This window comes from Apodemus sylvaticus, chromosome 12, assembly GCF_947179515.1.
Source record: "Apodemus sylvaticus chromosome 12, mApoSyl1.1, whole genome shotgun sequence".
Taxonomy (NCBI): domain Eukaryota; kingdom Metazoa; phylum Chordata; class Mammalia; order Rodentia; family Muridae; genus Apodemus; species Apodemus sylvaticus.
In genome coordinates, this window is record NC_067483.1 from 62,416,645 (window position 1) to 62,432,179 (window position 15,535).

The 15,535-nt window shown below is 44.0% G+C and overlaps 1 protein-coding gene across 2 annotated transcripts in view; it reads left to right on the plus strand.

The window, feature by feature from the left end:
* Window positions 1-7,683: 7,683 nt before the first annotated feature.
* Window positions 7,684-15,535, plus strand: part of Stx6 (syntaxin 6) — a 45,240-nt gene continuing 37,388 nt past the window's right edge. For both annotated transcript variants that reach the window (XM_052200225.1, XM_052200226.1), the window contains exon 1: window positions 7,684-7,906. In XM_052200225.1, coding sequence (XP_052056185.1) covers window positions 7,872-7,906 — 35 coding nt within the window. In that variant the 5' untranslated portion in view covers window positions 7,684-7,871. The remainder of the gene's footprint in view (window positions 7,907-15,535) is intronic.

Consider the following 15,535-nt stretch of genomic DNA (forward strand, 5'->3'; position numbering starts at 1 on the left):
TCTGGCAGAGATAGGAATTCTAGGAGTTAGGTATGGGAGAATTCCCTGGCCAGACGAGGAGGAAGAAGCAGGCTGGGACTAAAGGTGAGGTAACTTGCGAGCCATGTGGCAGGACTTAGACTAGAATAAACAGGTTACTAAGTTAGAAGACCTGAATGGCAGCAAGCCTAGGCTAAGACCTTAAGCACTCATAATCAGTATAAGTCACTGTGTCGTTATTCAGGACCTGGTGGTCCCAAAGAAAGTCCTTTATTGTAAAAAAAAAAAAATTAAAACGAATTTTCAGCATTTTTGGTACATATGTGACCACCTGACTTTTTTAGTACTTTTTGTTATGACATACTTTTAATCATTTCTAATGGCCATCAATTGAACATTCCATAAATCATTCATCACTTTTTAGTGTTAAACATATAAGTGTGTCAGTGTTCCTTTTAAGGCAGCACGTGGAAGGCAGGAGCAGACATATTGATGACAGCCAAAGAGTGGAACAATAACACAGCCAGTGTGTGCATACGCGTGCACATTCCTGTCAGTCGGTCGGTGGAAATGTGAAAAACTACAGCCAGATCAATGGAACTTAAGGTGAGAGAATACTTCCTGGAGTGACCCAGAGGGCTTCACAGTTATTAGGTTGGAATAGATGACTCAGAGGTCAAGTATGCCTCCTGCTTTTCCAGAGGACCCAAGTTCAGTTCCCAACACCCACACGGCAGCTCACAACCCTCCATAACTCCAATTCCAAGGCATATAACTCCCTTGTCTGACCTCCGGGGGCTCCTGTATGCCCCTGGCACATGTTAACTCATGCAGGCAAACACATGTACACATAAAATGAACAGAAATCTGTTTTAAGTTTGCCATAATGATTAAAAGTATAACATCTTGTTCCCATAGTATCCTTTTCTTCTTTGCTTCTTTCACAAAAGATATAGCATGGACCCAACAAAACAAACACACTAGTTAGAAACAGACCAAGAATTTGGATAGGCCATGAGAAGATTATACAAATGGCCATGAAACACATGACAAGATTCTCAGTGGCATTGATCATTAGGGAAATGAAAATCACAACCATAAGATATCATCTCACACCTATTAGGTTGGCTGCTATTTAAACAGAGAAGAAAATAACAAGTGTTGACAAGGAACCCTTGTGAACTACTAGTGAGAGTGTGAGATGGTAAAGCCACTATAAAACTAGTCCTTCCAAATGCTTAAAAAAAAAAGAATTACCATATAATATAGCAATTCAACTTTCATTATTTATTCAAATTAGTCAAATTCAGGGTCTTGACTAAATATTTATACATTTGTTCTCAAAGCATCATTTTTCATAAACACCAAAAGATGAATGCCATCTAACTGTCCCAGGATGGGTGAATGGACAGACAAAAAAAAATAGCAGCAGAACATTATTCAGCTTTGAAAGTGAAATTTTTCAAAGCTTTATGACACACATGAACCTTGAAGTCACAGAAAGACACATTTTGTCTGAGCCCACTCCTCTGAGAGACCTAGGGCAGCCACAGTCAGGGACATAGGCAAAGGATGGCTGATGTCAGAGACTGGAGGAAGGGAACAATGGGGAGTTGTTTCATGGGTAGAAGATGAAAATATTTCTGGAGTAGGGTTGTACCACGCTACACTTTAACATGCCCGGCTTATGATCTCAGAGCTGAGGAGGCAGTAGTGGGAAGATCCCTGGAGCCTGAAGACCAGCTAGCCTAATCTAATTGCCAAGGTCTGAGCTGATGAGAGACCCTGTTTCAGAAAACAAGGTTGACAATACTGAGGAATGACGCCACATTGTCTATCAGTCTCTATGTACACTTGCACATACTGTCTATCGGTCTCTAAGTGCATTTGCACATACTGTCTATCGGTCTCTATGTGCACTTGGACATACTGTCTATCAGTCTCTATGTGCACTTGCACACACTGTCTATAGGCCTCTATGTGCATTTGCACATGCAAACACACTTGGATCATTGAACAGACAAAAACATGCACACATGTGTTTAGGATGATAGGTTTTTATAAGTATTTTACCATAATTAAAAAAAAAGCATACTAGAAATGAGTTTGGATGGTCTATGGTATTTCATACTTTGTAAAATGTGTTCAGTATGTGTCCACTAGATTCTTTACAACAACTTACAGAGGAGCCGGCTGAGTGTTGTTACTTCCCTTTGAGAGTAGAAGAGATTCCTTGTAGGAGTAGGGGTTTTGTAAACCAGCTCAACAGGAATAGGGAAGTTTTAAAGAGACATTTGTGCCCCTCCCTTTGGCTCTCAGACTATGGAAACAATGGTCCCCAAGAAATAGGAATTTCCCCTGGAATCTCACACTGGGAGAAGGAGACTGAAGCCTGGTGCCAGACAGAGAACAAACTTTCTTTTGTTTGGGTTTTTTGTTTTAAGAGACAGGGTTTCTCTGTGTAGCCCTGGCTGTTCTGGAACTCTCTGTAGACCAGTCTGGCTTCAAACTCAGAGATCTGCCTGCTTCTGCCTCCTAAGTGCTGGGAGCTTCCTCCTCCCAAGATTCCCCCTACCCCAGAGGAAAAACTGTTTCCAGGAAAGAGATCTCACATGGTCTGACAAGTTATCAGAATCCATGATGGGCTACACTACACTTTGAAGGTGACTGCTTAGCTATGCAGACCTCTGGCTCTGTATTTAAACCTTGGTGCAGGCATCTGTGGTTGTGAGCTTTGATGTGATCCTCTCAGCTCTGGGGCTCTGACACCTGTGACCTATTTTTTGGCATCTTCATATCTTCATCTCTACACATCTGTCTTACAGGACCCATGTGAGCTCTCTCTACCATCCACTCTCCTAACTTTGGAGACCCAGTCAGGGACTAGAGTTCCCCCAGGAAGCTTGCTCAATGACTTCATAGAAAATGGAGTTAGCTTCCCTCAGCAACCTGAACAGAATTTTAGTGATGTGGTTGAGTAAATTCTGACAAATACATGCATCCTTGTACCCAACACCCCATCAAAACACAGAGTATTTTTAGCAACCTAGAAAGTTCAGCACTCGACCCCAAAGCAACTGCTCTTTGGATTTTTTACTCTATAAGAATCTTGGTTGTTTTTGAGAGGGTCAGATGTGAGTGGGAGTCAGGGAGGAGGTGGTTTTTAGCTGAGCATTGTTTCTGAGCTATTGTTTCTCACCTAAGACCAGGGCCCTGCTGAATGGGGGTGGGAGCACAAAAACACAGAAAACAAAGAAATAACTTCCTCTGTTTCTCACATTTAGCTAAAACTTCCCTTTCCTTAGATAGTGGAGGCCAAGTTCTAGTGTGTGAGGATGAAGGAAGGTGACATATTGAAGAGGGTACCCCATGCCTACATGCTCCCTGAATCCACCACAATCTCCATTATTGCCTCTTTCAGGTCCTAATTATTAGGCTTCCTTAAGCATGTGTGCTTGATCTGCTTTTCCTACCCGTAAACCTCTTTGTAACTCAATTAATAAATCCATGAGCTGGAAAATAAGGGTCTACACTAGCCCTTGAGATGGCAATGGCATTTACATAGTACCCAGACCCTCCAGGAGTTTACAGTTTAGTGAGAAAGACCAAAATACATGAAGCTAATATGTACATACCTAACTCAGGTCATCCTCTGGAATGCCTTTCCTTTAAAAAAAATAACAATTTTTATTAGAATATATTAGACATACTTTGTTTCATTGTGGCATTTTCCTTTTTTTTCAGATTTATTTACTTATTTTATGCATATGAGTACACTGCAGCTGTCTTCAGACATACCAGGAGAGGGCATCTAATCCCATTATAGATGGTTGTGAGCCACCATGTGGTTGCTGGGATTTGAACTCAGGACCTCTGGAAGAGCAGTCAGTGCTCTTAACCACTGAGCCATCTCTCCAGCCTTCATTGTGGCATTTTCATATGTGCATACACTGTGCTTTGCTTCTATCCTTCTCTCTCCCACTAGCCTCTTTTGTCCCCTACTTCCATTGGCTAGCTCGTTTTCCCAAATAGTAGGAGTTTCTTTCTTGGGATGCAGCCAACTACTACTCACTGACAGCTCCAAATGCTGCAAGCCTTCTCCCTGACCCTCTTCCTCCTCCCTTTACCAAGTTCTCCACATCAGGAACCAACGATGTCTACCTCTGTGGGTGGTCGCCAGAGCTCTTATCAAGGGCATCTACCCCACCATGTCTTCATTTCCACAAGCCCGGCTCTGCAACATCTCTGTCTCAAGGCCTGTCTGTCTTTGTTACTTTTCTATTGCTGTGAAGAGACACCATGACCAAGGCAACTTATAAAAGTATACATTTAATTTTAGGCCCACAGTTTCAGAGAATAGTAGAGTTCATGATCATGGCGGGGAGCATGACAGCGGGCATGTTAACAAGGTGCTGGAGCACCGAGAACTTACATGTTGACACAACAACTGTGAAGGGGAGAGAGAAAGGGGTGGGAGGAAAGAGAGAGAGAAAGAGAGAGAGAGAGAGAGAGAGAGAGAGAGAGAGAGAGAGAGAGAGAGAGAGAGCGCTTGGGCTTTTGAAACTTTAAAGTCCATATACATCCTCCAACAAGGCCATACCTCTCAATCCTTCCCAAACAGTTCCATCATCTGGAGCAAGCATTCAGACATAGGATCATACCTGGACCATTCTTATTCGCTCTGGCCCAGCTATTTCTCTGAGTTCCTAGGCTTACAGGACAGAGTACAGAGTACTCAACATTCCCAACCACCTAGCCCTGCCCACCTGCAGCCTTAGCCTGCTGAGGCAAGATGGAAAGAAAGACAAGGAAAGTGAATGGAACATTCGAAGAAGATTCTCCTTGCCCTGGGCTCTAATTTACCTTTCCTGCTGACAGAATCAAGGAACTGTAATACAAATGATAAAGAGAAATTGCCCACAGAGATAATGTGTTTTCTTAAAAAAACATTTCAAATCTGATATTAAAAACAGTAAATGAACTAGTCTATTAATTTTAATTTTGTTAATATAAGTTTTACATTTGTGTGTGTGTGTGTGTGTACACTTGTGCATACACATAGCACAATATCTACGTGGTAGTCAGAGGACATTTTGCAGGAATCAGTTCTCTCCCTTCCATTGTGTATTCTGGGGCTTGAACTTAAGACTTCAGGCTTAGTGGCAAACATCTTTACTCAAAAATTAATCTGACTTCAGTGAGCTATTCTTACATAGGACCAGAATGTTCGTAATCCTGTGTTTTTACCATATCTTCAGGCATTTCTCATCTTTAAATCTAAGATTTGATGTGTGTGTGTGTGTGTGTGTGTGCGCGCGCGCGCACGCGCGCATTAATGTAGTAAAGGAGAAAAGGGAGTTCAATCCTTTGGAGTTGGAGTTAACAGGCAGTTGTGAGCTGTCCAACATAGGAACTGAAATCTGAACTCCAATCCTTACTACCAGCCGTAAGTGCTCTTAACCACTGAGCCATCGCTCCAGACCCCTCACCTCTCATCTAAATAATGGACATCATGAAAGCACATTTCAACTTCATTTACTACAAAACAAGTCCTTTTAAAAAGCTAGCAAGTTCATATACCTATTTAACCTTTAACCTTTAAATTTTTCATAATCTTTAAGCCCTGTAGTTTTCATCCTTAGAGAAGCTGAAACTCGTAAAAGCTACAGATTCATTCACATAGACGTCTAAGTGTGACTCTCTATGGAAGAGCCCACATTCATGTCTCGAGAATGTGCCCGCCCCTTTCCTATACAACAAGCTTTCTAAATACTTAGTATATGTGCTAACTTGACTTCACTATAGTTTATTCTGACAATCTTTCTGCGGTATAGCCAAGATTGTGGCCATGCCTGTGTGGCCATGCCTGTGTGGCCATGCCTGCGTGGAGACCATAATGCCCAAGGGAATGATTGGCAGCTGCAATGTTGGGCTGTGTCTCCTTGTTGCTACTGACCCCTCTACCCCAGCTCTCTGCTCCAGCCTGAGAGGCCACCCTGCTTGTCCCCGTCGCTGACCCCTCCTGCCTTTGGTCACTGTTTAGGAGCCTCCCAGCCCAGCCTCAACACACCCACAAAACACACCGGTATCTCAGCTCTGTTATCTGGGCTGTGCATTTCTCCGGTTACCTGTGCCCTTTCTCATTATCTGGAACTGAATACTCCTCCCCGCAGGCCTGGGAGCTCCTCGGAGACTAGAGAATTGATCTCTGAGTCCTTAATGCCCTGAACAGAGGAAAGAAGCTCAGATGTGCTGGACTTTGTCCCAAACCTTGTACACTGTAGGAGAAAGATGTTACTATGGTATCCATCCACAGACAGGACAATGAACAATTAAGAACCTGGCATGGTGCCGCCACCACTGGGAATAGCAGAGCTGAGGCTTGACGCTTACATGCCATTGTCGAATGACCATTTTATCTCCCCATTTCAGTCTGTAGGTAACTAGAGCCTGCAGCAACTTCCCAGCAGCTCCCCTTCTCTACACCTGCCACCCACTGCTCTTTCAGGAGTTCAGAGAGGCTTGACATCTCTGACTTTTGCTTTTCTCTTTTTTCCCTTCTCCCATCATGTCCTCTTGCTGGTCTCCCAACAACAGCTTCCTTCAGGGGGCCCTGATGGCATTGGGGCCTCAGAGTTCACATAACAACTAAAGAGTTAGATCATGTTTACGGTGCACTCCCCACCCAGGCTGTCCTAGAACTAGTTCATTAGACCAGACTGGCCTCAGACTCATAGAGAGATCCATCTGCCTCTGCCCCTGAGTGCAGGTCTTAACGGTGTGTGCCACCACCACCTGGCTTGCTTACATCTTAAAGACGAGGAATTGAATGGGGGGGGGGGGCTGCGGGTTCAAAGGGAATTTATTTGATGTGAGCTCCAAGAAGATTAGAGAATTTGGGTAAGTCACTTAACCTCCCTGAGTTAAAGCTCATTCATAAAATGAAGATAATAAATAATAGGAATTACCTCACTGGGAGACAGTGAGGTAACTTAGAATCCTGCCCAACACTCAGTAAGAGCTCAGTGATTATCAATAATCAAAAGTCACAGTCCTCATCCATGAAAGCTATGCACAGTGTGTCTAATTGTGCCATATAAAATGCTCTCTGGATGTTTTGGAATCATAGTTGAGAGGAAGTTACCCCACATGTCTGCTTCTTGCTTTCAGAAGAAGTTCAAACGATAATACATTTGGGGGAAAATGCCCAGGATCTGTGGATCTGTGTTTCTGGGGTTGTGTGACCCTGTACAGGAAAGACTGAAGTCTCTAACAAAATAGAAACAGTAAGATCATCCTCTAAAAGAGTAGTGATTGAGGATGTTTATATAGCCTTTACATACTACATGACCATAATCAGATAATTTGAGAATCCTTTAGTGCAAGACGATTAGATGGGCATGTAAATCACAGGGCGTTAAAAGCAAGTATTAGAGAGAAAGTAGAGAAAAGGTAAAAGGTTTATGCAAATCAGACACAGCAACAGCTTTCTTAAAATCCCCATTGCCTTCTCTCAGCAGCAGAAGACCGCCCCCACTATCCAGAGCCCCGCCTCTTGGGCCTAGTGACGCAACCTAGGCTCCGCCCCTCTCCAGCGCAATGCCTGGGCGATCGGGGTCACGTGAGCTTGAGTGCGGAAGTGAGGCTGAGGTACGCGTCCATGATTGGTCGTGGCGAGGGTCCTGGGGGCGGGGCCAGACGCCGGAGGTGCCGGGGGAGGAGGCTCCGTGGGGGCCGGCTTCGAGTGGGATTCGACCCGCGGCGCTGACCGACTGCTGGACCGACGGCCGTCGGGCACCCGGGTCTGCACGCACGGCTGCTCCGGGTTGCCCCGGCCGAGGCGCTGGCCACGGTAGACCTCAGGGAGGGCTCGGGTTGCCGGGCCGGGCGCCATGTCCATGGAGGACCCCTTCTTTGTAGTGAAAGGGTGAGTGTGGGCCGAGGACTCCCGCCTCAGGAGGAGGGAAGGGAAATCGAGGCAGGGCGGCACAGCCTCTTTGCTCCGACACCGCGCGTCGTTCGGGGCTGGGCCCCTGGGGTCCCATTATCGGCCCGCACCACCCCTTCCTCGGGGTCGCGCGCCGCAGGTGGGGAGCGACGGGCCGGAGTCGGCGGACAGCATCTGGGCAGGAAAAGGGAAATGGCCCTCTTGGAGTGGGCGTGCGCGGGGGCGAGCTCCATTGTGGAGTCGCGGAGCTAGCTCGGGACGGCCACCCCGCGGCTTGCCCGGTGGCGTCCAGTGGGTGCGGGAGCCGGGTGCGGGAGGACGCGCGCTTTCCCGGGGGAGGAAAAGTCCTCCAGGCCCGGTGCTGATGTTGGAAGGAAAACAATATGCAATCAGCCAAACCAAACTTTCCGAGGCTTTCTGTGAGCCACCGGGATTTTCCCACCGTGTCGAAGGAAATGAGTGTTTCTATTGAACTCCTTGATTTCGTCCTGGGTGTCTGACAGGTTTCCTTCACTTCACATTCTGCCTTTTTAGAAGCCTACTGCCCTCTTTTTGCGACGGAACTGTCCTGACTCCATCTTTGTTTGAGTGTTGTGAGATGGAAACATCAATTTTACTTTGTTGTATCAACTTTGTAGCCATTACACAAATGCAAGAAAGCGCAATTATGATGTCGCAACTTATTTCTAATAAGGTGTCAGTTTTATGCTTTGAATGTTAGAGAAATGTCAAAAATCTGAGAAGTGCGAAGTTACGACAGAGTAAGTTCTGACTGCAGAGTGTTCTTTGCTTTTAACTAGTTGCTACTTGCATCGTATTTGTGTAGTGGTAAAATCTGACCAGTTGTGTGGGTGTTTGTTTTTGTATTTAAGAGTCCTGGGAAACTTAAAATGGTGTTTTAAATGAGATACTTTATTATCTGTGGTGTGTACAGTCAATGCACAGTCAAATATATGACTGGTTTTGCGGGGGAGGTTGTTTGTTGGCTTTGTTTTTTTGTTTTTGGCTTTTTGAGACAGGGTTTCTCTGTGTAACCCCTTGAACTCACTGAGATCTGCCTGCCTCTGCTTCCTGAGTGCTGGGATTAAAGGCCAGCTTGGCTAAGACTGTGCCTACGTTTCCTTCCAAGGGTTTTTCTTTTGCCTTGCTTTAATTTAGATGGGGTACAAGAAGGTATATATTTAACAGTAAGATTTACCTACCCGGAAAAATGTGTTCTTTATTATGGAATTGATGTAAGTTTTAGTTATTTTTTGTTTTTAAATCTAGAGTTAGAGTTGTATACTTTTCCTTTGAATGGAAGGGTTTTCCTGGCTTTTGTTTTGTCTTGTGTGGGGGTGAGTGAGTGTGGCATACATGTGGAAGCCAGGGGACAGCTTTCAGGGACTTCTCATCTTCCACTGTGCCGGCCTTAGGGATCTAACTCAAGTCTCAGACTTGGTGGCAGGCACCTCTGTCTGCTGAGCCATCTCACCAGCCCCAGAATAGAAATTTTTAACATTCAAGTTGCAACGGTTATCTCAGGCAGTGAGTAGATCTCAGAGATAACCAGCAAATTTCTATGTACGCCTTTGGGGGAAAAACTGGAAAGTTCTTTATTGCTCAGCCATATTGGTATTTCCCCCTGAGAGTCTACTAGTACTTACTTACTGACTAGGTGTTCCTACTCTATTAGAACACTGTCCTAGGTCACTTGTTACAATAAAAAAGACAAGCCAGCCGCATCATTGTCTCTAGATGTGTGGTAGCATATCCATGCATATTCTTTTATTAACAGTATTGAGGGCCACTGAGATATCTTGGTATGTAAGGCTCATGCAGCCAAGACTGATGACCTGAATTTGATCCCCAGAACCCATATGTAGGAATTTACACACACACACACACACACACACACACACACACACACACTCATGCTGAAGTTTAAAAAACAAGATTATTGAAAGTGCATTACAATGTAGAAAAAGTAAAGATGTCTCAAGATTGTGAAACAAGGTGCTCTGGTATAATCAGTGGACTAAATCACATCAGAATTAAGTAGGCATGACATGTGATCAGTAAGTGGAGCAGTGCATCCTACAGCTGATGAGCATCTCAGGTGTCCAGAGAAAAGGCAGTGCCTTAGGAATTGTGGTGGGAGAAGCTATTGGAACAGGGATGTGTGGAAGGTAGCAGAATTCAGACAGTTTAGGCCCCTCTGTCCTGTCTAGGGACTTAGGAAAGAGACTTGCATTAATGTTCCTGCTTCCATTTTATTTCTTCTGCCTTTTGATGGATTTGCTTAAAACTATCCAGCAGAAGCAGGAGGTGGTGACACAGTCTTTGATCCTATCACTGGAGAGGCAGAGGTAGGCAGATCTCTTGAGTTTGAAGGCAGCCTGGTCTACAAAATCAGTTCCAGGACAGCCAGAGCTACATGGAGAAACCTTGTCTCAAAGCAAACCAACTCACCAAACAAACAAAAACAAACAAACAAAAAAACAAAAACAAAACCAACCAACCAAAAACCTTGTTGAGCAGAAACACAAAGCAAGTTCCATTTTCTTTTCTTTTTGTTCTTACTTTTTTTTTTTTTTTTTTTTTTTTTTGGTGGCCAAGTCTCCTGTCTTCCAATCTGGCCTTGATCTTCTGATTGTGTCTCTGCCCTTTGATTGCTAGAATTGTGAGCATGCATCATTATTTGACATTTTGTACTACTTACATTAAAAAGAAGTGGAAATAATTTAATATCTTTGTTAGTAGAATCAAAAATATTACTACTGCTGTGGGTTTTGCTTTTTGTTTGTTTATTTTGTTTTTGAGATAGGGTCTTGTTGTGAAGAACTTGCCTGCTTGGTATTTGCAGTGTAGACCAGGGTAGCCTTAAACTTAGCAGTCAGACCTCAGCCTCCTGAGTGTTGACATTATAGGCATGCACTTGGCTTCAACATGCAATTAAACATTATTTGTATAAAGTTCTCAAAATTTGTTATTTTAAACCTCTATGTCATTTCAATTTGGTTGTTAAAACTTTGAATATATTGTCGTACACTTAGAATTCATTAAACTTACAATTCAAAAGATGTATTCAGTATCTGGGTGATAAGGATTATTGGTAATGGCCTGGAAGTCAGAGGCAGAAGGAACAGATGTTCAGAAGCTAGCTAGCCTCATAATGAATTTGAGGTTAGCCTGAGCTACATGAGATTTGATCTCAAAGAAGAAAGAAGGAAGAGGAGGAGAAAAAGAAGGATGAAGAGGAAGAAGAGGAGGAGGAGGAGAAGAGGAAGAAGGAAGAGGAGGAGGGAATTCACGTGCCCTTCTAGCTCCAAACATGCATATCACTTTTGGGCACTGACTTTCATATTAGTTTTTAAAATAATTAAACGCTAGTTGTTCAGTGACACTGCTTTCAACATCCTTAGTTGTACCTAAACAGTTACATGTGATTTTAATTTTGACAGCATAGTATGACCTTTCAAGATCCAAGCAGGTGTAAGCAGGTGTAGCCTACTTAGTGTCGATTAATGGCTTCTCTCTGCAGAATCGAAATGCAAAATCAAAACACTCCTTGATTATCTTACTGCCAACCTAAATTCAGCCAAATTCAGAAAAAAAGTCTGTTTTTAATTACCAACAGCTTTATACATTTTGACCCTAACTCACTGTTGTACATTTGTTACTTGTGCATTACTATGATTAAAGTACTAGAGAGAGCAAGAGAGGAGAGACTGGTTTCTGTCTTAGGGTCTCAGAAGGGTTCAGTCCATGCCTGGGCAGAACATGGAGCCAGTGGGAGAGTGTGGACGAGGGGAGGTGTTCATTCATGGCAGGCAGTAGCAGAGAAAGTGAGACAGGAAGGGTCAGGGACAGGATAACCCCGGGGACAGACAGACAGACAGACAGACACAGGCACACACACACACACACACACACACACACAGTGACTTACTTCTTCCAGCTAGATCCTCCCTGCTAAAGTTTTGAGAACTCCCAAACAGCACCACCAGCTGAGCTGAGGCCCCCTGAGGTGCCCTTCATCTCCAAGGCACAGCATGCAGCTCCCACAATGCCCTGTGCTAGTCCTCACAGCACTGACCCTGCAGGCCAGGTCAGGTCAGGAGTGAATCTGACTTGACCTTACTTTCACTGCACCTCACTGCTTTCAGAGTCCTTAGTTGTTTTCTTGGAATGGCTCTTGTTCCTTCGACCTGTGCTTTCTAGTGTACACTGACTTTCTCTCTGTCCCACGTGATCCCGTATTCACTCCTCAGAGTTCTTTTACAGCTTCTGGGTACTCACCAGCATTCATGGGTTCAGAGCACGTCTTTAAAGCTAATCAGTCTCCAACTGTATTTCCAACCCCAGCCACTTATCCAGGGGTTACCCCCTTATCCAGGGTTACCCCCTTATCCAGGGTTACCCTCTTCCTCACTTTAGCCATCTCCAGAACACTACCTGGTGGAGCACCACACTCACTCGGCTCCCTTTTGCCTCAGTGCTCCAGCATGCAATCCAGCCTGTGCCTGCTACACTAGGTTCTTACTTCTGCCTGTTCACACACCGAGCTTCTATGAGTCACTGTGAGCACTCCACTGCCTCAGGAAGGGCTTCCTTGGTGCTTCTCATCATTTATTGTGTTGCTTCCTCATGCTGCCTTATTAACTGTGACTTTTTTCTGAATTTCCGGTGTTCTAGTACCTTAAATGCACAGCATAAATGCTAACACGCACTCTTTACTGGTGGTGTTGTTGTTGGTAGAGGAGGTAGGGTGCTTCATAGAAGGCCACACCATCAGCAGAGGCCCCTGGGGTGTGGGAGTGGGGGAACTGTGTGTTTAGAAATTATGGAGGTAAGCAGTCAAATGGAATAGAAAGTTTGTTGAGACAGACCAGGTGATATTTAAAGAATACATCTCCTGAGCCAGGAGCACTTTATATGAATTGTCACCTTGTAAAGACTGAACAGATAATTGGGAATTTTGTTTCATTTCAAAGAGAAGGAGCTGAGGGGTTGCACAGTTAACAGCTGCAGACCCCACATTTAAACAACCTGATTTCACTGAGTACAGGCAGAACAGGGTCAAATTGTGTTGACCCAAGGAAGACCTCATCTTGACGCTTTTAGAGATCTTGGAAACTGGGAAGAAAGTAAAATTAGGGATTTAGGAATATTAGTTTGATAACAGTGCTGGCTGTGTCAGTGTGAGGGAATTAAAAAAGGAGGCCTTTGCAAAGTATTGTTTTAAGCGTGCAAAGATCAGCAGGTGGTCCTGTAAAGGTGGTACTGATCTGCCTCTCATCTGGTTATGACTGTCTTTGTCATTGCAGGGTGGGGGGTGACTAATCCAGTTCCTACTAGATGATCTGCTCCAGGGTGTAGATGACTGTTCTCATCTTGTAGGTAGTCTGTCCTGTACAGGAGGCCTTGTCCCTTGTAGATCCAGAAGATCTGTGGTTTTGGGTTGGGGTTTTTTTTCTTCAGCAAAAGCAGTTTCTAAGTAACTCACACCTGTAACTTTTTACTCTGAACGTGGTGGTAGGCTGCTTATCCCAGGCCTGTGGCTGCTTAGGTTGATCTCATGGACTATGTTCCTGCAGCATGATAGCTGATTCAGTGCACATGCACAGCAAAGCTTTCGTGAATATTGCCAGGCTGTCCCTACAATGTGCCTGACTACTTTAAGAGGCCTATTTTATTAATCCTTTGCTGTTGCATAGGTTCAGTACTAATTTGTTGGATGTGAAAATACAGGATAGGAACTCAGTCAGGATTTAATGAGTTAATTCAGTCGAGTTTTGGGTTCTTTAGCCCTCTCCTCCCCCTTGTTACACAAGCTTTCAGAATTAGCTTTTTTGAATTATCAGCCTCTACTGAAACAAGACATCAAGAAAACCACAAACTTTAGCATGTTGGGATGTGTCAGTACAGTTATGTGTTGCTTGGTTTGGGCTACAGTCTGAGGGGTGCCTCATTAGACAATGTTGTCAGCTGTGAGATATCACAGGTGTACTTACAGCAACTAAGAAGACTACACTAGGGCTGGAGAGATGACTCAATGGTTAACAGCACTGACTGCTCTTTTGAAGGTCCTGAGTTCAAATTCCAGCAACCACATGGTGGCTTACAACCATTTGTAATGAGATCTGATGCCCTCTTCTGGAATACCTGAAGACAGCTACAGTGTACTCACATATAATAAATAAATACACCTTTAAAAAAAAAGAAGACTGTACTACTAAGGCCATAATCCTATGGGTTTTTTTGTTCTTGATTTTCTAAATTAAATTTGTATTTATTTTTGTATACATGTGTTGGGGACACACCACACTGGAAGTCAGACTGTGGAAGTTCTCTCCTTCACCATGTGCTTCACAGGAAGGCAAAGTCATCACCTACTGAGCCATCTTACAGACCCTGCTTTTGGTTTGTTTGTTTTGAGACAAAGTTTCACCATATTGCTCAAGATGGCCTCAGATCCAATATGCAGCCTAGGCTGACCTCAAAACCATGGCAATCCTCTAGCTCCTGCCTCCCAAGGGCTAGGGTTACATGCACACACTAACCATATCTTGCTTAGGAGGAAGGTTTTTTTTGTTATTGTTTTGTTTTTACTATTCTTCCTCATTGAGTCAATGAAGCTTAGGGGGCGGGGCTAAGATTAATTTTATTTTATGTATATAAATGTGCTCCCATGAATGTTTGGTTCCCATGGAAGTCAGAAGAGGACATCAGATCTTCTAGAACTGGACTAATGTATAGTTGCAAGTCGCCATGTAGGTACTGGGAATTGGACCCAGTTCCTCTGCAGGAACAAGTGCTCTTAACGGCTGAGCCCAGAGGGTGGTTTTGTGTTTTTTGCTTTTGTTTTTGTTTGATACTGTTTTTTTAAGAGGTTACTGTTCACTAATTTAAAATCAAATTTTTAAAAATTATTTATTTAGCATTCCATCTGCACATATGCCTACACACCAGAAGAAGGCATCTGATCTCATTATAGATGGTTTCATAACCACTATGTGGTTGCTGGGAATTGAACTCGGGACCTTTCAAAGAATATCCAGTGCTCTTAACCTCTGAGCCATCTCTCCAGTCCAAAAATCACTTTTTCAGGGCCTTAAACACAGATATTCTAGTTTTATAAGGAAATCAGACTTGTCTGGAAGCTTTCAGTACTGAGATTAAATAGGTCTTGGTGGTGGAATACTTTTCATCTTCAAGGTCAAATAAACTTGAGGCAAACAGCCAAAATGTCTAAGCCCTGAATCTCTTTAGCTATTGGGTGGGTGAAGGCTGGGTTATCTTGAAAGTTCCTCCCTGATCTAAATCCCAGTGGTTGATTTAGTGGAGGCTGTGCAGGATAAGTGAGGGAGGAGGCAGTGACTCACACCTAGATTAAGTCTTCAAGCTTGGGAAGTGGTGGCACTGTTGGCTTCCGTAGGAGTTAGAGGAAGAGGCAGGCTTTCTTTCTAGTTGGCCTTTGCTTGCTTGTTCCAATGTCTGTTTCCTTGTAGGAGATGCTACAATCTTTGGTTTTAGCAATAGTAATGTTCTATTACTATTGCTAATGTAGGAGGAAGGGATAACTCCAGATAGGGGGTAACCCTGGATAAGGGGGTAACCCTGGAT